Source organism: Bombus fervidus, chromosome 11, assembly GCF_041682495.2.
Source record: "Bombus fervidus isolate BK054 chromosome 11, iyBomFerv1, whole genome shotgun sequence".
Taxonomy (NCBI): Eukaryota; Metazoa; Arthropoda; class Insecta; order Hymenoptera; family Apidae; genus Bombus; species Bombus fervidus.
Window position 1 is genome coordinate 7,125,578 of NC_091527.1, and position 22,851 is coordinate 7,148,428.

A 22,851-nucleotide genomic window follows, 5' to 3' on the forward strand; every position below is an offset into this window, starting at 1 on the left:
CGATCAATTTCAAGTTTCGCAAGTTCTGCCGGCCTTCAGCCGATGCCAATGAAGTCCACGCGCGTGCATAATTCATCGTCGAGGTCTACTCGACTGTCCTGTTACTTTCTGAATTAGCAAGAATCGAGGAAACAATAAGTAAATTGTATCGCAAGTAGATTGTCCGAAAAGTTTCTTTCGTTTCATAAGGTGATAATAGACGAACAACAATTTCTGTTTTATATTATTTTATTGAATTAGGTATGATCCATTTCGTTGTATTTCTACTATTATGTTCGTGCATAATTCAATAAACTAATATAAAACAAAAAACATTGTGTGTCTATTATTTCCTTATAAAACGAAAGAAACATTTCGGACAATCTAACAGACACGTACCATGCGTATTCAAGATCATCTAAAGAAATAAGGAATTCGATGGTTTGAAGATTCTTTTTTTCTTCTTTGAAGATAATTCTACAATTATTGAACACGCAGTTCAAAAATTCTTTGCGGAAGATTCCACAATCCTCGACATTCCGCAACGATTCCGCTACAGTGCGAAATTTAACGCATAAAGTAAAGCTACAATGATCGATGGTACAAAAGGAAATTACAATTAATCCATAGAAAAGTACAAATATATGTTTCGCGTTAAATCGGCAAGAATAAATGCGCGGTGTACGTACAATGAATAATCCCATAAGTAATACGGTTTTTCTCAGAGTAAAGTTCAAAACAATGCCAGTAGTTGTATACTATCGGAGTTTGAAAAATTGCAATAGAAAATTTCACAGAAAAGGACAGCGAATTATTAAAAAATACAAGAAAATTCATTATTGATTGATTGCCAATTAGCAGGTAATTTTTTATTTTCATCTGGTAATACTCTGAGTTACTTATAGGGTGATCTAATATAAAAGAGCAAACAATCGTATCGTAGACAAGAGAAGCGAAATTGTTTGAAATTGCTTAGGAATTGTATTGGATAGATTAGAAACTGTATCGGGAGATGGAAACCGAAGATAATAAATAAAATGACGATATCTGAGGACACAACGATGGTTAAACCAATGTGGATATCGGCGCACATCTGGAGTACAGCTACGAGAGGAAATTAAAACTGCACGATCGAAATTATCGAGAATGATTGCCTGATGCAGTATGGTAGACGAGGGAAAACGATATAGAAAACACAAAATACACAAAAATAGTTGAAGTTACCAACTATTGTTTTTGTAACTGTTGAAAAATATCAAAAATACTAAAATACGTAAAACACTGTTAATACTACCAAGGCGACTACACAGGTCATATCCACTGGACAAATATCCGCAGGAACATTGGCGAAAGTTAGGGGAACGAATGTGAAGGAATAAGTGGAACGAGTAAATAGATCGAGCGAATGCTGGCAAAACAAGCGTTGCAAATTCTGCGAGAAGACTATAAATAATAAGATTGGTGCGTGAATAAAGGAGAAGGATTTAAAAAAAAAAAGATCGTCGTAGCGTGTTCCTGTGGAAAGAACTGTACGTAGCTTGGTACGTAAATACAAATTTATCGAAATGAAAGTGACGGTACAAAGAATAATATTATTTTAAACGCTGTTTAACGCGCCGCAACGAGACATGTCCGCAGTGTGACGTAGTCGACGGAGGTCGTAAATCTCCGTTAGAATTTCTATCGACAATGCCGAAGTTTTGCGCTAAAGTTCTCTACGACTCGTTAAGACGGAAAGGATAGTAATTTTAGATGAACGAGACTCTCGTTGATTAACACGAAACATTTAAACTTTAATACAACAATTACACGGGATACACTGCGAGTTTGTAATAGTTTGTATCGTCGTCGAAATAACTCCGAGTTTCGTTTATATTATTTTGTTAGAGCAAATACTTAAACTTACACTGGATTTCGTCGGTGTTACAGAATTTAGAAAATTGATTTTACGTACTGCATATGCAAACGCGCGCAACCAGATCTGCGTTTTCCGTCTTATCAAACAGCTCTTTGACATTACGACTTTTTCGAAAAATAGCGCTTGGAGTGCGCTTGAAGAAAAAATTTGTTGTTAGACACGTTAATATTGGGGAAAACGAAGATTGCATCGGCGAAACAGCGTGCAAGGAATTTGAAAACGGACGTGAAAATCTAACTGTATGGTCAGTTAGGTCAAGGTGAAAATCTAACTGCAATCACCATCGCAGTATGAAGGTATATGAATGATAGAGAATGTCTGTCTTATTTTCGAAGCTTGAACAAGATGAGGGAAGTTTGACAGTCGAGAATTGAGTTGTTCGAAAGTAACGATACGAGTGACGTGAACATAAGGAAGTGAGTGATGACTTGTCCAAAAAATTGTCGTGAGACATTTTGCACGAGACAAATTGGGTATCCAAATATTTGTCGAATTTGCAAGGGCGGTGATCGATTTGAAAACGAGTGACCAAGCAAACGTCAATCTTTGATATGGCGTGTACCTTGACTCTTGAATGATATACACGAGAATTTTCGCGGATTTTATCCAGTGACAGGCATTATGAAGTACTCTGAATCGAACAACGCATAACGGGAACAGAAAGCCAGCAAGAAAAGCCCTAAATCTCTTAAACGGTGGAATAAATATTCAATGGTTTCCTAAAGTTGTCGGAAAATCAGAATTTAAATATGAAAGTATAAAGACGTAAAATGTAATGGCACAATAGCGTAAGTAGAGGGGAAAAATCTTAACTTGGTGTTTGGGGTGCAGTATGCAATAAAACCGCGTGTGACTTTTAATTTCTAATGGAATGGTACTTGGCTTTCCTGATCCGGGTACAGCGCTGAATACAAGCAGGTTGTTCGGGAAAGGTAGGGAAATTTGCATCGTAGAGGGAATAATATAGAAACAGGCAGGAAAATCTGAAAGCAGCGACGTGTCCTGTAACAAAATTAAAACTTCCATACGTCGCGCTCCGTTCGTAACGCGTTTAATGTATTTTATTGAACCAATGCGAAAATACAAAGAGAAAATACAAAGCGATCGGCCGTCGAAAAACGGATCAGCCGTGCACAAAGCTGCATCAAGAACGGAATATCACGAGCCATTTATCGGCCGTGCTTTTGTCTCATTCCGACAACGATTCTTCGCGGCAAAAAGAACAAGCTATTTCGCGTTCTCCTTTTAATCGAGTTTCCTTCACCAATGAATGGCGAACAGAGTAACATAGCAAGAACCGTGAAATAATGACGCGGCGATTTCTCGTTTCGGCTTGTCTATCTGAAAATCACCGTTTGACCGAACGTTCCTTCTGTTTTCACCGAAATCAATTTCCCCTTCTCTCTAAACAGCTATCCAATCGATAACGCGACGAACGTTTCCACTAATAACGTCGAAAAAAAAAAAAAAAAAGAAAAAAATAGAACGACGACGACGATTGTAAAACGTCGCCGAATTTGGTTCCAGATGGAATATTTTAATGGATTGTTTCGGCTGGTTGACGCCAAGACGATGGCGATAACATCGACCATTTTTTCCCTTCTCTTTCTCACCTTCCTTTTTTGCTTTTTTCAAATCGATAGTTAAACACGACTCAGTCTTGACCTAAAAATAATTTTCAGTTAACTCGCCGTGCTCCAATTAACGGTAGAAACGACGAAGTTCTGACGACGTGGAACCATTGTTTAGAAGTCTAGATCCGAATGTTTCTAGCGACGCGGACAGGTCCGCTGGTTAATGCGGCTTTTTTTCTTTCTCGCGTTACGCCGCGTCACGTCGATTGCTTTTTATTTCTTTCCCTCCCCCTTTTTTTTTTTTTTTTGTAAGTAACGAGTAAAATGGCTCGCGCTTTCCCAGTCACAAGGCTTGACAGATTGCCATCGATCCGCGTAATTAACTGCTCCGAGAACGGATCGTGAGCACTGCCAATTTGCATAATTGGGTCGGCATTGTTAAAACGTTATTTACGCGGCTTCATAAATTCAACCGAACCCTTCCGCGATTAATGCTCCGGTCGTACAAGTCTGCTCGCCTAGACGCGGAGAAATATTCGAAAACTTCAAGCTCCTGAATTAATAAAGACTTTACATCATTCCGGTGATAGAAGTCGAAACGTCGTAATGTAATAATGCTTCAACGTCACGAAATTACAATACCGCGATATCAAGATTATAACAACGTTCTGGATATAGAAGGTGGCAGTATTTTTTCCTCGGTAGACGGCTGTTAATGTACGCTACCGGCCATACGTATTTGACTTTTCTGGTACTTTTAAATTATTGCACATTTATAACATATATCTTAAACGTGGCCCTCTTTAACCTAATTTTCCCTTCTGATCTTATTTCACGCAAGTGTAGTACAGTTGGAAGATATCGATAAAAGTAACAGGTAGCTATTATTAGTTTGTGTATAATAAAACGACAGTAATAGAAAATTGATGAAAATTGATGCCGGTCTAAGTGACTTTAAACGCGAGTCTATTCAATCTTGAGATCTTAGGACGATTAAATTACATGTTTCTAGTCTAGTAGTTTCTAGTATTTTGAAAGCTATTTATCACGGATAAACGTGGAACTCTCGTGTGACCAGGATCTCGTTAATAGATAAGTATCTGCAACGTGTGTGTACACATTAAGAGTAGACAATTTGATTGCAGTTACGGCGAGAAGTCTACGAAGAACGAACAACGGAGAAACGTTGGTGAATCGTATCATCGAAAATAGAAGGACAAAAATCTTTCGATCAAATTGCGCTAGATATTTTGTGTTCGTAGGTAAATGTGTTAAACATTTGTGTGTAACACATCTCATGTACTTACAGAGATTATACGTAACACGCTTATGTTCACAGAGATTATACGTATATATAATGATCAAATCACTTTACAGCTTGACCTATCCCGACCGGGTTCAAGGCTGAACGGTTGAAACGTCAGTTACAGAAGCATATCGAGAGCAATTTCGTAACAACAATTATTCACGATGGAATATTCGAAATAACGATGTACTCGTTTCTCGAGCTGTTGCTTCCGTACAAATGGAAGCATTTACCACGGTTTCGAGCATGTCATTCGTTTCGCCGCATAAACTCAGAGATACGCGACTGCCACTCGTCCGGCAGGATCAGGATAATAAAGGGTCGCGCGGTTGAAGAGAGGAGTACGGCGCAAATTGATACGCGAAAATATAAGATTTCGTTGGTGTTTCATTAACTCGACCTACATACACACGCACGCTGTTGGTCGTGCGTGTGCGTACTCTCTGCAGAAGAATGTATATCGCTTGTAAATTGACCGACGATTCGTTGCTTTTCATTTCGTTCTGTCTGGTTTTTAGAGCAGAAGTTATTTTCGTTCTATATATCGTCGTTTTATCGTCGATCCGGGAACCGTCGAAAGACAAAATGTCGATACGATGGATGAAAGATCGAGGGAATTTTCAAAATTCGCCAGCGTCCGCCGAGTGAAGCCAGAAAGATCAATATGGCGACAACATGAGGAACCGCGCACGGTCGTGTTCCGCGCATGCATCTTGTGCTTTCCTACCAATTCTACCTTCGCCACTGATATCGATGCCCTCTATTTTCGCTTCTCTTCGCGCTCACTGATATCAGTGCCCTCTTGTTCACCCTCCTTCGCGCCACTGATAACTGCTATATATATATATATATATATAGCATATCAGCCCGTAGCATTTGCTATTTTATCACTAACGGTGGTACAGTTACGAGTGATAGGTTTTATGCCATTGTACGTTGTACACTGTTTGTTTATAGTTTATAGCGTTTCACGGAAGCGATCATTAAAAAATAGATCGTAGAAGGAAGAGCTACCATTCAAGAGGTGTGCATTTTTTTTATTTTATCAATTATGTATCATTTTCAAATATGTGCGATACGAAACTCGACCGAAATTGAAGTTACACTTGTCGAATATAGCGTACCATTTCAGATTCAGAGAGCATATCGGAGAAAAGCTTTGCGTTGCCATTCTGACAAAGAAACAAATAACCCGAGAGCTGCTGGGTTTTTTCGTAAATTGCCCGAAGCCTTGGAAATTCTGACCGGCTCATCGGCTCGAGTAATTACGATATTTTCAATATGTTCAATTTCCAATTATATTGCTTGTTCGAGTTATTAATGGCATATTTTGTTCGCAAAAAATTGAATCTCGTTGGACAAAATTTCAAGCACCAAGCGAGCAGAGAGGTTGAATGCTAAACGATTTTGGAAACACATTGGAAAGAGATTTGCAGGCAAGAGAAAGAGAGCTAATTCTACAAACGATGACACATTATTTGTAGAAATTTTGTTTACTTCACTTTCTTTTAAGTTTATTCTATCTGCATAAAACGTCACTGCATTGATCACTGTTTCATCGATGCACGCTTTAATCGAGAAGTTGAGAAAAGTAGGCAACGAGCAATTACAGCAGCTCGTAGTAGTTTAAAACGACGTAAGCTCGCGGCAAGCCTATGAAACAGCGAAAGGTAACAGAAGATGGTAACAGACAATATTTACCTTTTTATATCGTTACTTACTTTCTTTTTATTGATACGTAAATAAAAGTATGACTTCTGAGGAAGAACTTGAACGATCCGTACCGACTAATTTGAAACAAACGCGAGAAAGAAAAAGAAGGTATCGAGCAAAGTAAGACGTATAATCTATGAGCCAAAATTTACGAGTAATAAAATTTGCAAATTTTTTCTGAACATATGTGTATACATGCTTCACAACTTATTAAAAAATTAGGCAACGAAAAAATCAAAAAGAATTCTTCAATACACATCAACGTGCCCTCGAATTTTTTCACAATTTCCATGTCCCATGAAATAGGCAAAGTAGGGAAAATCTGAATTTCCCCTGTAAACTAGTCTTCCGGTTAAGGGTCGAAGACAAGTTGACGATCATTTCTTTCGCTAAACTAAAGTTTGACAGAAATCGCTTCAAGGACACTTTGACTCCCCTTATCCTGCTATATCCAACGACAACCAACGCGATCAATTGGCGATCGAAGCTCGTCTAGCTTCTAATCGATCTCGACTGTCGGTGAGATTAAGCGGATAAACGTGCGGCAACAACGATTCCCGGTTGGTAAAAAGCAACGAGTAATTTCCCCGTGGCAGCGTATTCGTAGCGGGTGTGTAGTCGGTGAAAAAAAAGCCATTATTTAGAGCCGCGTTACCGGGCTGACAAAGTTTCCACGGCGAACAAAAGGAACGCACTCGGAGCTTTCGTAGTGGCTCGTAGACCACGCTCGCAACGTTTGAATATCGAGGGCTTGCGCGTTACGACCGGGCTTTGATAGCGGATGTTGGAGAGAAGGAGAGGGTGGACGAAGGCAGAAGCAAGACGGAAAACAGCAAGAAAAGACAGAGAAGGTAATATTTGTATAAGAGACGGGAAGAGACAAAGGGCAAGGGAATAAACAGCGAGATAGAGAAAATGGGGCGAGAAAGACGTTCGTTGCGAGAGAACGAAGCGAGTGAATTGAAGAAAGGAAAAAAGGAAATGCGAATAGGATTTCGAAAGGCAGATGGAAGGAAGAAAACGTTAAAATTGAAGAAGGACGCTAGACGAGAAAGAGAAGGGGCGAGAGGCAGATAGAGAGGGAGAAATAGAATGGGGAGGTGGTGGGCGAAGCGAGAGAGAGAGAGAGAAAGAGTGGGAGAGGAAGAGAGAGAGAGAGAGGCGGCACGGTGGTTGCAGGTTGAGTCTGGTCCGACAGTCCGCGTGTTACCCCCAGCCGTAAAGCAGGGCCGCGTTTTCTCGACTTCCGGTTATCCCGTACCCGCCACGACTAGACACAGAAATACGCGAACCGCGCTTCGGTCATTCGTTCCCGCGGACGTCCAGTGAACCGGAAGTGGCATTCGAACCAGTGAAATCGCCAGGAAATAATCTTCGTCGAAGCTTCGTCGACACGTTGCTGGATTTTATACAGGTAAGACGATCGATTGTTTTCATTTTTTCTTTCTCCTTTCTCCGTTTTAAAGAGGATAGTATGAAAATGATACACGGCGAGAGTGAAAATTGATGGTCGGTTTCGTTGATCTTCTCCGTGGTTGTTAACGAGTAAACTCGGATCTTGGAAATTGCGATAAATAAATAACCAAGTTCGTTACTTGATAAACGTTTAGATTCTCCTCGAGATAAAAATTGGAAATTTCAGATAGCCGTTGAAATCGTTGTTGTTGAGAGTTGGCTGAAACGTTCGTTTCTTCTTTTTCTTATATAGCGTCGTATAAATAACGTTCTAAATAGTAAGCGTAGCGCGTTAGGTTGAGAAAAAAATTGTTACACGAACCAGCAAGCTCGCACCAGTTTGTACCCACTAACGACCTTGTTAATGAGCCGAGTCTCGGCGACTTTATGTAATTGTTTACATGTAACGTTTGATGTTGCGAAAATAGCACCGTATGACGTTCTTACTTGTATAGTGTGTCAAACTTGCCACAGTTTAACGACGCGTCCTACGCGAAATAGAGAAATACGTTACCCTTGAAACGACCACATGTTCCGATACGATACCTTGCTCGATGTATTGTACTCCGCAGATATTGATTAAGCTTTACACAATTGCTGTAGCTTGTCTACGTATACGTTTCTTCGAAGAAGCGATCGGTGTCGATCGAAATGTTGGCGAAATTCGCGAACATGGATCAGTCAGGGATTCGACCTTGGAATTTATTTGCACGTAAGGTAGAGCACGTTCGATACGAAAATGCTGGAGCCTAAAAATACTGGAAACTTTGCATCGGTTCGATTAACCGGAGGACGTGGGTGCGCCGAAACTTTTTCAATCCGAAATGGGTCCCGCCGATCGGTGCGTTCTCGTTGAAACTGCGTAGAAGCGAATCCGCTTCCGTTGGAGAAGTTTTCTGGGTGGCCGCGTAAAAGTTGGTCGAGATCAACGTTTCGAAAGACGCGATATCCGAAGCGTAGTCGATCCCCGTAACTCGATGACGAACTTTAAGAAGACAGAGCCGCCGTTGCCTATGTTCGCGTGAAATGCGAAAAGAGAAACAGCGACACAAAGCGGAAGTGCGCTTTCCATTCTTTTCTGGATTTACGTTTCACGCTCGATTCGGCTCGGCCGGTTCGTTTACATTTTTCTTTTCGCCGCGGTTCCGAGGCCTCGATCACGTACTCCATTGACTGGAAAATGTGATCTCGCATCGGCCCTGAATATTTTTATCCCGATGCAAAAAATAATCGGTGAATATATCAGCTCGGTGGCTGTCGTTCCTATGAATAAACTATGCCGACGCGTCTGCTGTCATTTTCATAAATCCTGACGGCCGATCAGCCATCCCTTATCGCGCCGCGCGATATTAGCGTAAGCCCCGTTCCAAGTTATTCGATACACGTTGATCTGGCTGGCAAATCTCCACCAACTGCTGATCGACCTACTCTTGAAATCATCTCGATGATACGTATGCACGAAACCTCTAACACAAACTACCTTTCACCTGCTTTCCCCCTGATAGATACCATCTATCGAATGTTTCGTATTAAAGTTGCGAACAATCGAGCAAAGCAAACGTACACAGCCTGTCCCCGCGTTAGACCGATTCGTCTCTGGCGAGTTGCAGCGTGTTGGTTAGCGAATGGGGTCGGTTTTACGTCGGACAGCTTATACTTTTCTTATCAGACGACTGCAACTTTCAGTCAACGACAAAACCTTATTTCTTATTCGCGGAACGAGAGACAGTTCCGCGATGTTGAGAAAATTTCAGCGTTCGTGCGGGAAATACTATACGCAAAGTCTCTAGTTTATCGAGTTATCCGGCAAATTTCTTATTGGCCCAGCTTAAAAGTTTCGTATTGTTTGTAATTTGAACGGTAGGAAGAAAAACCAGCCAAAGTTTCCCAGCATATTTGTCCTCTTACCTTCGCCACGTGGTCCGACAAATGGAATTATTTAGGAAGCAGAAAAGGTTGTTGGACAGGACAACGTCGATGAAACGGTTGGCTGTAGAGCAGCTGGTCTCGTCATTGGCCGTGTTTCGACTGGAATGTAAATTTCAGAGTTGAGAAGTTAACAACGAAGGAAACGTAATGAATTGTTAAGGCAATCACGCTACTTGTAAATAAATGAGATAGGCAGGGCGGTCTAGTCGTGACCAAAGCGTACATGCAAGTGGACGTTTTAAGATTGTCGTAGCTTATCACGCGGATCTTGATGTTTAACTCGTTCGTTTTATTCCCTCGTTTTTCTTTCTTTTTTTTTTCGAGAATGCTCTCGATTCGCGTTCGGTCGATGAAGCGGTGCGTTTCGCTGCGACAAAGAAATGCGCATAAATTAGAAATCCCACGGTGCAAACAACTTGGAAGTAATCCAGATTAAACGGAGGATTCTATAAAGGCGATTTAGTAGACTCCTAAGATCGCTTCTTACGATAGGAGAATGACTTAATTCGTGCGTAACCTTGGCTTTTATAAATCTTGCTTTATCTACATCTACGTTCGAGCAGACTTATTCTGAAATTTTTTGTCCTATTTAAAGTGAGTCACAGTGTTACGCACCACTAAACACGAACATAATTCCCTTATAATGAAATATAATCGGGAGTCGTTTAGATACGATCGTACTTTGATGTGAAAGTAAATCGCACGTGGCTTGTTACCAACGCAAGAACGTTGTATTTATGAAGCCAGCTTCGCGTAAGAATTTCCATCGTAAAGAGAAGCATGGAAAAATCTGGATAATTCTGCTCTTGCGACACTCCCTATGGCAAATGATTCCGTGTCACGCACTCTGCTCCATCGAATTCTTAGCTGAACGATCTTATCTCCGAGATCAACGTCGCGATTAATCGAGTTAAGTACAAAATCTTGAAGAAACGAACCGAATGATCAATGTGACAGAAATTTCAGTTCAGAGAGACCTACGTTTCGTCACGAAGGTGCGCACGTCAACTTGACGTCCGAGACAATTAATTGTTCACTAGCTCGATTATAGTAATCTGTTCGTGTCCATTGTGCTTGACGTTTTGACATTGAAGGATTGAATTCCATCTATCTATGTGCTAATTAGTACGTAATAATTCGCGCAAGTTGAGACGATTCTTCTTCGTCAAGACAGGATAACGATAAGATTATACGTATTAAACAATAGCGTTAATGCAAGATAAAGTTAGAGAGTGTTACATAGACAAAAGAGCGCGTTATCTAGATCAGCCCGACAATTGCAATGCCAGGGAGACAACCAAAGGTGTCCAAGATACCCGAGAGCACATTTGGCAAAGCCATTCTTATCGGCGGTTCCTTTTTAACCCTGTACTTTAGTTGGTCGCGGTTACTGGTCTGAATCTAATCTTTACACGGTGTACGAAAGAGAATCAAACCAACCATTAAATAGACAAATGTTCTCTATCGTTCGTACGTTATTCGCCATCCACCCAAATATCAAATTTATTTTTCAAAGATTATTCCAAATACCAATACTCAACGAGTCCATACAGTTGCTGTAATTCGTTACTAGATCGTGAGATTGCAGGAAAATTCGATAGACGGAATCATCTTTGCACGGTTATACACCTTTTCATCTTACTTATATATTATCTATATTTGTACTAATTTTTGTCTAACTTTCCCATAAATACATAGACATCCGCAGTCTATTCGTTACTGAATATATTACATAACGTGCTATAAGAATACTATACAATATATTAATAGTTATACAGATAAAAGATTGCATTTTCTTATTTCGACAGATCGACGAGAAACGAAGAAATATGCAGAGGTGGGAGAGAGACTCGTGGGTGCTGATCGACTGATCTACTCGGCCAGTGTCGGTGACGGGGTGTATACTGAGCAAATTTGGTGATCGCGAACGAACTGTCGTTCGAGATTGGCGGCCTTTAGAGAGCTAGGGAGTTCCACGGGACCCGGCAAATGTGGCTCTGTGCACGGTGAGCCGGGGTTACGGGGGCCGTGGGGCCCGTGGCGGTGGGAGCAGATCCCGTGGCGAGGCAAGCGTGAGGCTACCCCTGAGTCCTCGCACTTTGTGCGCCCCTGGGGCCGGAGGTGGCGCACATGTGCACGCACAGGGCACCGGACCCGGCGCGACTACGGCCGCGCCGACCGGTCCTCCTGGGACCGGAAATAATCCTGGCACGGAAGAGGGATCCGGCCTTCCAGACGAGCCAATGGTAATTATTTTTCTTCGTGACTTTTCGTACGATTTTTTGTTCAACTTTACCAAACGAAAGGTAGAGAAATCGACGTAACGACGAACGTGGTCTCTTTAAATTTACCTTGAAATTTATTTTTACTTACGCTGTGTTTCCTTACGAGCGAATTTTTTTAAAATAATTACGTGGTTCTTGAAGATTGGACGTTGATCGTAGCACGTAGATACGTAAAGAAATGGAGGAAATTGACGAAAAATGGAGTTGACCAGTTTGGTTTGTAAGTAGCTGGTGATATGCTCGGTTTACGAGCAGTAGAAATTAGCAGGATCTATAACATGGAAGTTAAATGACGACACTCTGCCGTGTTTGATCCTCCTTTTTCACTCAGTCACTTATCCGTCGTTTCAAGGTAATCCAGTATCGTGTTGACATTCCATTTCCCCGACATTTCTTTTCCATTCCTTCTTTGTTTTCCTTTTAAACGATTTCTGTCCTAATAAAAGAATTCAGCAGAGAAGCTCTCACCCATCTTTTGTTAACGCAATTTCACGTACTCCAACGTCCCTTCTCCAAAGTCTTTCGTTTTCTAACTTTTATATTACGTTTTCTATTCCCTCTTGCCTCGTATCGAACTCTACTTAATCCAAAGCGCAATTTTGTCCGCAACGAGCAAGAAACTCCGCAACTACAACTTTCTTGTTAATCGAAGCAACGTGTTGGTTGTTCAGGTACATGTCGAGAGAGCCGCGCAACAGGGTACTTGGATATGCTGCGTGCCGTGTTACTGGCTTCGTCGAAGTAAGGCCGTGCACAAGGCGTTGCTCACGTTCGCGATGCTGCTTGTCACCAGTTTGCTCGTCACCAGTCCTGTCCTCTTCCTCATCACCACGCTGCCGGAGGGAGAGCAGCCGCGTGAATGCGTACCGGTGGTGAGTGACAGCCATCTTTTCAAATCCGCACCATTGTTTTTAACATTCCGCGCGAGACCTCTCCGCTATTCAATGGAATATCGCGGTGCTTTCTGCATCGTTGTTTCCTTGCTAGCGAATTAAGAGCAACTCGAGGTAGCACAACGAGCTTGATGTTTTTCCACGCGGTTCAATGCGATGAAGAGGCATAAATCAGCGTTTAAATGTCTCTCAAGGAGGTATAAAGCAGGCCATACAAGATAGTAAGTGGAAATTTCGAGACGTTGCCGAGAGAATTTCATCGACGTGTCGCGTTTTCCCGAAAAATGAAATCACGGCTGAACCGATCGACGTTCCGAACGATATATCCACGAGATCCAACGTGACGTCGGCTGGTATCCTCGTAAAACGAAGGTTGGATCATAAAGCGACGTATGTACCCGATGCTTCTCGGTCTTGTCTCGTGTTCTATAGGATGCTTCGATCGCTGGGATATCGGTGCCTTTATCACCGGTCTTTTGCATGATGCATCGGTTCGCTTATTTTATCGAACGATCGCTATCCGAATTTTCATCCAGTCTCTAATTTTACCATCTTTCGTGGAAACTTCTTACCTTCGAATTCGCCGGATAAACTTACAGGAGTGAGCAATTCGAGTATCGATCGTAACGAAACGAAGGGATTTATAAAAAGCGAAGTCGATCAGTTTGGCTTCTGAGAGGCTCAATTTTTCACGTGAAAACGATCCACGTAACTAACCGAACGTCATAGCGTTATCCAATAGGTTGTTGAAAGATTGTGACGTTCGATAATACGCGTACCACGTATCAATGCATGTACATTCGCTCGCGACGATTTATCACTTCGATGAAGTAAAGATATTTCCGCGTTTAACTGCAACACACGAATTTCGACGTACGTTGTAAATTTGTCTTTGCTGCTGTCTAGGCTCAATGAAGGAGGACGATTTGTAAGCTGTTTGCTAGTTAGCGTGGTGTAACAGGTTTTGTCCGTGCGAGCCAGACCGTGAGAGTTTATGTCCTCACCGGCAGTGTTTCCCTGAAGCGTTATATCACGCGCTTTCATGTCGCCAAAGCTGGAGACGTCACGAGCAAAACACGAGCGGTTATCCACGGAAATTTCGCCCATATATCTCGGCGATCAGTTGTCGTGAAGGGTTTCGCGAACTCGTGCCACGCCAAGGAATGAGAAAAATGTCGCACTCCGTCTTTTAGCTGATTCCTCGCGTTTTTCTCCTCTCCATTCGCTTCCGATATAAGAGACGTTCTCCAGATGTAAACGAGATCGAATATTTTCTAGACGTGTTTTATTGAGACGCGCTTGTGTCTTTCCATCTTACTTCAACTCGGGATAGCGTTGCTCGATCTGTTTTAAATTGCTCATCCTCGTGTAACAGGAAAATAATTGGAACAACAACATACCGTTTTGCTTATCAACTGTGTAAAGAATGAACAGTTTCACCCATCAGGTATCGCAGAAAGTGTCCTATTTTGAATGTACGGTAGAACTTTGATTGTCAAAGGTAATTTGGGCCTAAGAAAATACTTGGAGAAGTCTATTAGCGTTCGTAGAAAACGTTTTCAGGTTCAATTATTTAATTGAAGGGAAGTTTGATTAAACGCTTTCACGATACCAACGCTTTCGTTGTTCAAACTTCGCAGAAGATAAAATTATGGCAAAGTTCAAAGCACCTGGCCCAATACGGAAGTTGTGGTTAAATCGCTCTGTACACATGCTACGCGCATTTGTGCATTTTTTGTATATTTAAAATTTAAAAATTCCGCGGTACATTTGTCAAAGGTAATTTGTAGAAAATGTTACTGTAGAATATATAAAATAACCGCGTCGATCATCCAGGAAATATTTTGAAACGTATGCCCCTCGGGGATCGCAGCACATAAATGGGAATCTGGAACATAGAATCTTCGTTCTTTCGCGTGTTTGCGACAAAGTACCTCGAATCTGAATGCGATGCCTTGGAATGCGAACCGTCGCTATCAACAGCATAGAACGCGATTATACACGGAGCATGTAATCTCAATTGGATTTAACACGGTCGTTGCCGGAAACCTTCAACAGAGCTAAATGCGTAGCACCCCTTGTTGTTCTCGAATGAGTAATGGCCGTATAATTGGTATCAGTTCGCAGTTATCCTTATGCGGCTTCTCAATTAACATTAAGCAAGCTATAATTCAGTTAAAGGTCCTTGGATACTGCGATCGTAATTCAATATGCACTTGGACAAGCTGTTTATACGTTGATCGCCATCGAACAGATTCGTCGATCTATCGAGATGAGTCGGATATTTCAACTCGCGGCAGAGCATTTCAGATACTTTCGCAAGGAAATACGAACGAGAAGATTTTAATAGAAGGAAGCTGTTTACAAGTTTCAACCGATTATTAGCAGAGCTGGGTTATTGAGATTACGCTGCTTTTACGGACAACATTAATCTTGCTTGCGGATTCGTTGCCTCCAGGGGTTGCTACTTTGATGGCAGTTAATGTACGTTCGCAGACAGCGAGCGAAAAAATATTTGCCAGCTTGGACGCTCGGCCGCGAAACGAGCTGTTTGCAAATTCGAAAGAGGGTTAAAGACCGGGCTGTAATCGTTAACGCGCGATCGATCGATCGTCTCGCGGAGAGGCGAGAATAAACTGTGGAATATAAAAATAGATTCCCTCGAACGACCGTCTGTTCAACAAGAATTTATTAATTTTATCGGCGAGATATTACCGCGGGGCGAAGGGGGGTTTTGTAACTTTAAAGTTACTCGAACGACGCGTGTCACCGTTTGAGAAATTCTAAATAAAAAAAGGAAATTATAAACGAGTGGTGTAAGCGATGACCGAAAAGGAAAGGGGAATAGTTTACCATCAACAGCCGCTCGAAATTTCCAGGATAACGTTATCAATTATGGTTTCATTGTCACCGACAGAAATGACTGTTACGCGTTAGTCTGTCATCAACGTGCATTTACGAGATGCCCGACAAACTTCTATTAATTGATACCAATATCCATATTTCGAGTTATACATACATATATCGGAAACCTATCACATTTCGAACTCTGTTCAACGGATTTGATACATCGATCAGCCGCAAAGTCAAGCTCCGTAATTGCTTCCATCTCATTCGGAGCTTGTCTCTCTTTTGTCAAATTCCTGTCGTTCCACTTTCGTCGAAAAGTTGGAAAAACGAGCAAAGTATTTCGCGCTTACTTTCACCCGAAAGCGAATTTCCAGCGACTCTTGCTTTCAAAATAGACGAGCAAGAAACGAATTTATACGCAGTCGTCGTGGAGGCTAATTTATTGCGAATAGTACGAAACTCAACGTGGCGCGCGCAATACATACGTTTCTATTAAACAATGGTTCAATTTGCCTGGCCAACCGTATAAAAATCCCTTCGCCCGTTGCAGACACTTTTACGGGGGAATTATCAGAACCGAGGCTACCTTTCGCTGACGCTGTATTTTATTTAAAGCGCGGTCGATGGTCGGCGGACGCGTTCGTTAGAATCGTTCTCCAGCACCAGATCTTATTAAATATCGTATATCGTAATCGTCTCGGTTGTATGATAATCGTTAAATTTTCTTTGGGACGTTAAACGCCGTTTCTGGAGGATTAAACGGAGAAGAAAAGCCTGCAGGTAATCCACGATCAATTAAACGGTTCTTTTTCGCCGTGTCTTCGCTCGGTTTTAGCCTGTTAATAAGTTTGCAGCAATTACGTCTGCGGTGGTAGTTAGAGGGACTCGAAGCAGATTGCCGCTCGAATTTTCCGGACGTAGCCAGAGGATTGATTATATCGACGTAATATACCGCTGACGTTCCCTTAATTTAACACATTTGCCTTATATACTAAAGTATACAGCTATTCCACGCTAGGAATATCTCGCTTAAATATCTCTAGCTTAACTAACAATGTTTATCTTAACCTCATTGTGTATTCATTTTAGTTCGCCTTTTTAAACCTTCTTGCTGGTTCGTATAAAAACGAATAGCCAACAGCCTCGTTCTTTGTTATTAACAGACCACGATGTATAAATAGCTCAATTTTCTGGTAGAATCCAATTGCAAGAAGCGACATCGAAGTATAATATAAAGAAGCAGAATCTTTGGAATTCGTAGCCGTAACGCTAAACTAATTGAAAAGGTTCGCAACTGCTGGCATCTTACGTAAACGAAAATTTGAGACTTAATTACATCGACTTGGTTTCAAATCGGAGTCAAATATGCGAATTATACGCCGTCGGAATATATAGGATATATATTATGCAGCTTATTTTCGAAAACGTTTGCACGATCCTAGGCAACGAGGATTAGGTAAACGAGAATCGAGAATGTCGAGAAAACCGTAGTTGTCGTTGTGGTGGATATATGGAGAATCCTGTGGATGATTTATTCGACATCGAATATTCAGCGTCGCCGACAAATGATGGATTCGAGTCGTTGAATGCTTTTCCCGATGGAAGTTCGAGCCGGGTCGTTAGAGCAGCACGTGCTGCACCGCGACGAAGCCATACTACGAGCTAAGGTTTCGAGGCAAATGTCAACCCTACGCTGGATCAAGGTCTCGCCCTTCTTCCTGACCTTTATCTTTCCCACCCGGGCACTCGAATCAACGAGGAAATCCCTCATCCTTTTGCTCCATCTTCTTTCACTCTTCCAAGTTTCCTTCGTCCGGTGCATTTGCAACTTTTCATTCCTTTTCGAACTTCCAACTCGAAAGTTGCTACAGTCAGAAGTGTCTGATTAAAACAGGTACTCTGTACTACCTGTTCTTTCACGGCATTTAGTCCATTGGATAATCCAGCGTATTTGGCATCCTCTCGAAACATTTCGGGTTAACGTCGATACGTGCTGCTTGGTTACGCGTGTTACTCGAATTAAACGCGAATTAAAAATCACTAAATTGTGGAAGAATGTCGCTGATACTTCACGTATGGATATCACAGCAGATGAAAACGAGAAGTCTTCTGGTGGTTCAAATTCGACTGTTTAAAAAAGAAATAACGAGAGGAGGAAAAGTAAGAAATTTAAGAATAGTTGACGATGACTATGACGAAACGCAAATATACCAAATGTCACGCGAACACATCCCTCGTGTCACGTTGCTGTAACATAATATCACAACCACGAGAAATACACGTTTAACGAGAACAGCGTATTTCTTGTCGCAAACGCATATCATGCACACAACTTTAGAATTCACGTTGAAGATCGACGCGTGGCATCAAAGGCGGGCGAAAATTCCGTTTGCATTCCATAACATCTGGAACGCTTTCTTACATGTAACCGAGGTTCAACCACGAAACGTGCTCGTCGTAGCTATGATTTCGCTCCTTAAGCGAGGGTGAGTGCGTGCGGGTTAGGTCGGCACGAGGTAAATGCACGGTGAAACGAGCTCAGCCATCTTCTGCAAGATGTGATTTAGATAGAGAGCGGTAGGCCGTGCCTGGAATATAAATTGAAAGCTTACGAGCGTAATTTCATTCTATTTATCCTGAATTCATTTTTCCCGCGTATCAAGAGACTCCTCGTATCGAAGAAACCTTCGGTCGAGAGGATATTCCCCTTGCGACGGGGAACGCGACCTTCTTCGGCGGTTTCTTCCATTTCACGTGCGTTGGAGAATCCGAAATTTTGCGGACGACTTCGCGAAGAATCCCACAAGCTCCGCGTCTCTGAATCGAGAAATTTGACGAGTACATATCGCGCCAGGCAAGCCGGATCGGATCGCCCAAGACGAATGTCTGATTAGTCTGGAGGAATTCCGATTAATCAGAGAGTACATTAATAAGAGATACATCGATATAGGAAATCAGAGGTAATCGTAGAGTAGACAAGCCGACGAGTTGTGGTGAAACAAGTCGTGATGCTCGAAGGATTTATCGAGGGTCGAGATCGTACTTGCCCCATTTTGGCGGCTCGATAGCAGATAACCGCCTGATAACATGGCTTCTATGATGTTTACGAGGTTCGCGGGGGCTAAATTGGACGATGTAGATTAGGTTTCCTTGAAGGGTGAAATGTTTCGACGGCGATTTACATGTCGCTACGTCATCTCCAACAAGTTATTCCTCCTTCCGTGCTGTATGAAAAATACACGTTTTTAACTAGCAAATAATATGAAAATCAAAAAGATGATCTGCACTTGTCAGATTTCCCTTGCCTTTGACCGATTCAATTTATATCGGGTCTTGTCTATTAAGTTATCAAAGTAGCGCAACTAGGAGATTCGATTTCGAACGATTTCTTACGCTTAGATGCTGTTTTCCACGGAAATAAATGAAGAGTTCTGGAGAGTCGAGTTGACGTTAATTTCACTCGGTCGTATCCGGTCTGTTGGCGAAGTAAGGCACAATTGGCGGAACGATCATCCGTCTCTGTCAAAAAGACGTACGGCCATCCGGTCCGGATGAAAAGCAATTGATGACAATGAAAGTCGTGGACGCAACCACGGCTGGCCTTTCGTTAGGTCCTCGAATTTTTAGCAACTCGTCGAATAGGTTCCCGACGAAACTCGCCAGTGATTCTTCACACCTTCTTCCCCTTTCTCTTTTCTTCTTATTTATCTTCGGCGAGACCCGAACTTCGTGTCACGTCATTCGTCTCTTTCGAGGAAGACGTATGAACTCCGATTTCGCTCGCAAATATTCCGCGACTTCAACGCGTTAACCAGCAAGAAGAGGAAGAAGACAGCAGCTCATTTTTACACGCCGAGGAATCGGATCAACTTTCAGAAAAAAACATTCGTTGCTTCGATCATTCGCATTCGAGTACAGTAGACGTTCATAGCGCGAACGAATTAGCGAGGACGTCTCTCCACGCGTTAATAATTTTACGACGAAACGTCTAAACGTATAACACGATTAAATATATCCTTCGCCTCTCGGCGAGATGTTCTCGTTAATCCTTAAACTTTGTTCTTCAGTCGTTTCCCGTATCCTCGTTTACCGTCTCGGAATTCCGGAAAATTGTCCTCGTAATGCCGTCTAATCTTTGATGTTATCCTTGACACTAACTCGAATTGCTTTTCGCTTCTGTCAAGTGACGGTACAATTAAAAAAAAAAAAAAAAAAAAAAAAAAAAGAAAAGAAAGGAAGATAGGAAGCATTGTAGAAACACGAGAAAAAGAAACAAGAAAAGAATTTCCATTCCAGGACGAAGCCTGCATCAGGGAGAGGGATGGCCCGGAGGGCTTGTGCGACTCGAAAGCCTGCGAGGAAGCATCGAAGCGGATGGTGGCGTTCATGAAGAAGGGGGTGGATCCTTGCAAGGACTTTTATCAGTTCGCGTGCGGCGGCATTCGCGATCAGCAGCCGTATCGGCCGAGCTCGAGCTTCAACATGCTTCAGGCGAGGGTCGACGATCGTCTTCACAGTGAGTGAACCTCGTTGCTCGTTTTTTTCCCATTAAGATACCTTTGGAACTCCGTTCGTTGGCTAAGATAGTCGCAGGGGAAGTTTCGCTTGAAGCAGCAAATATTTACGCGAGTCCTCGCCTGCGATTAAAATGTACTTTACACGTATAAATGTATTTTTACATATTTCCCGTATAAAAATAATTCTACCGAGGAGCGTCGTTATTCGTGACGTTCGGCCGAGCTCGTTACACCGAGGCAATCGATGGAACCGAATTTCGAGGGCTGGAATTAATTTCTCGTCGACCCGAGAAAAAACGAGAGAGGATGCCGGGCTTTCCATCGTTGGGAAACTCGAAGCACGACGAGCGATGGATAATTGATTCAGAACCGCGGCCAAATTTCCCGCCGTCATTTCAACTTTCAATTAACCAAATGCTCGCGAGCCATTCAGTACGAAAGTTTCAGCCTTGAACGTGTCGCTGTTTGCGCGAGCTTGGATCGTCCGATCGATTCGCATCGAAACACCGTCCGAGACGCGTGATCGTCCGTTTTCCACCGTCTTATCGCGACTGCCGGAGTTATCTTTCCCTCGGTTCCTCCTTTTCATCCACTTGGCCGACCTTAATCATCTCGGGCCCGTGTCCTTAGACTCTGTGGACGAAAAGTGGCCGTTAAAAATTCCGTTGCTGCGTTTTCTTTGAATAGCCGCTCGTTTCAAGCGGCGACGATCCCTTTCGTAATCTGTTGCTTCCACTACCCTATTTCTTATGGCTTCCTCGTCGAGGATAATCGAATGGTTCAGCGAGCCGAGATTGATCGGGCTCGTCGGCTATTTTTTCACGGGAATTATCGGGCAAACGTAGTTGGATCGCTCGTCGACTCGAATGAATCAGAATGTCACGGAGATACGCGGTCGTGTCGCTGCAAATTGAAATCAACTGGCGGACGTATAGAGCGGAAAATCTGAACGAGGTTTGCGACAATTGGAATTAATCGGCACGCGAATTATCCAGAGATACCGACATATCCGCCGCGGTTACGTGCGAGTAAACAGAAGACGAGCCGCGGCTATGTAGGTCACACGCGATTAAAAGAGCTGGACGTGCATACGTCACGGTACGCTGACGTAGGAGTTGAAAAACAAGCCGCTAAGTGTCCAACCCACGGGAACAGAGAAAAAAGTTGGCCAGTTTCGTTGTTTTTTTTTTTTCCTAAATTCATCCTGGATAATGATCAGTCACCCTCTGAAATTTTGATATCCAGTTTAGCGACACGCTTTATCCGATCGCTTTTTTTTTATTTCCAGAGAGCAATCGCGATTTCTTTGTACCGTGGAGCGTACCGCGAACATGGTTAAACACTTTCACGCGTCGAACAGCTGGTCTTTTAATCGAAGTAACTTTGTTTCTCGTTGTTTTACTTGGAAAGTTGGCGAATAGTCCGCAGGCACGATAGTTGTCGAACTCTTTCAAAAATTTAAGCCAGAACTTCGCTCTTTTCCCCTTTGCGTCGCATTCTTCTCCGCTTACGGAGATACGTTCTACTTTCTTATTTCCATTTCAATCGTCGTTGGATGTAATAATTTTAGTCGAAACCTAACGCTAGAATTATCAACAAATTGCAAACTAGTTTGGATTATCACCGCGAAAGTATTTCTTACCGCGATTTTTATCAACAAGCTATTTATTTTTGTTGCAGCATCTCCATTAAAATCGTGCGCGTATATACAGTAATGTACAGTACAGATTACTTGTTCCAGTGTTTTAAGCGAGTTCTTGTCATGTCGTTAAGTTAGCATTTCGGTTATCGGTTTGTTTCCTTTAAGGGGGACGTGTTTTCGTAACCCGTGCACGACAACCTTTCCCCTTTACGTTCTGAATGGAAGGGAAAAAAAAAGAGTCAACGGAAATGAAGATTTACAGGGACGAAGTCTATGAAAAAACACGCGGCGTGCTCAAAGAATAACACATGGACACGCCGCGTAATAATTCATCGCTTCTCCTGCTCATTTTTTCGCGCGAATGCCACTCACTCGGGCTTGTAAATTTTCGAGTCGTAGTTACGCTCGCGAGAACCTGCTCGAATGGAGATTAATGCGAGGAAACGAATCGCAGGGTCGTGTATCTTTCGTTCGTAGCATATCACGGCGCCTCGCATTTATGGAATTGTTTTCGACCGGAAAATGTCTCCGGCTCGGAATAGAAACGAGTGCTGCGAGCATTTGCTCGCTCGTCACGCGATCGTTCCCAGTGACTTATCGTTCCTATTTCTGCAAAAGGATCTCGGACTATCCGACGTTTTCAAGCGAGGCGAACAAAAAGCGGAGAAACTGTCGCGCTGAAGAGCGAAACGAAACGAGGGGTTTGGCAAAGGGTTAAAAATCAACTCCTCTTTTGTTCGGGATACGACCGCTTGGCGCCAGGATTTTTTCGAATTTTCTCATCAACTGA

At 42.5% G+C, this 22,851-nt stretch overlaps 1 protein-coding gene across 2 annotated transcripts in view; it reads left to right on the top strand.

The window, feature by feature from the left end:
- The first annotated feature begins 7,668 nt into the window (after positions 1 to 7,668).
- Positions 7,669 to 22,851, top strand: part of LOC139992481 (neprilysin-1) — a 75,837-nt gene continuing 60,654 nt past the window's right edge. Inside the window, exons 1-4 of one of the 2 annotated variants that reach the window (XM_072013351.1) lie at positions 7,669 to 7,904; positions 11,683 to 12,120; positions 12,831 to 13,031; positions 20,199 to 20,418. In XM_072013351.1, coding sequence (XP_071869452.1) covers positions 12,118 to 12,120; positions 12,831 to 13,031; positions 20,199 to 20,418 — 424 coding nt within the window. In that variant the 5' untranslated portion in view covers positions 7,669 to 7,904; positions 11,683 to 12,117. The remainder of the gene's footprint in view (positions 7,905 to 11,682; positions 12,121 to 12,830; positions 13,032 to 20,198; positions 20,419 to 22,851) is intronic. The other variant, XM_072013353.1, reaches the window with a different exon arrangement.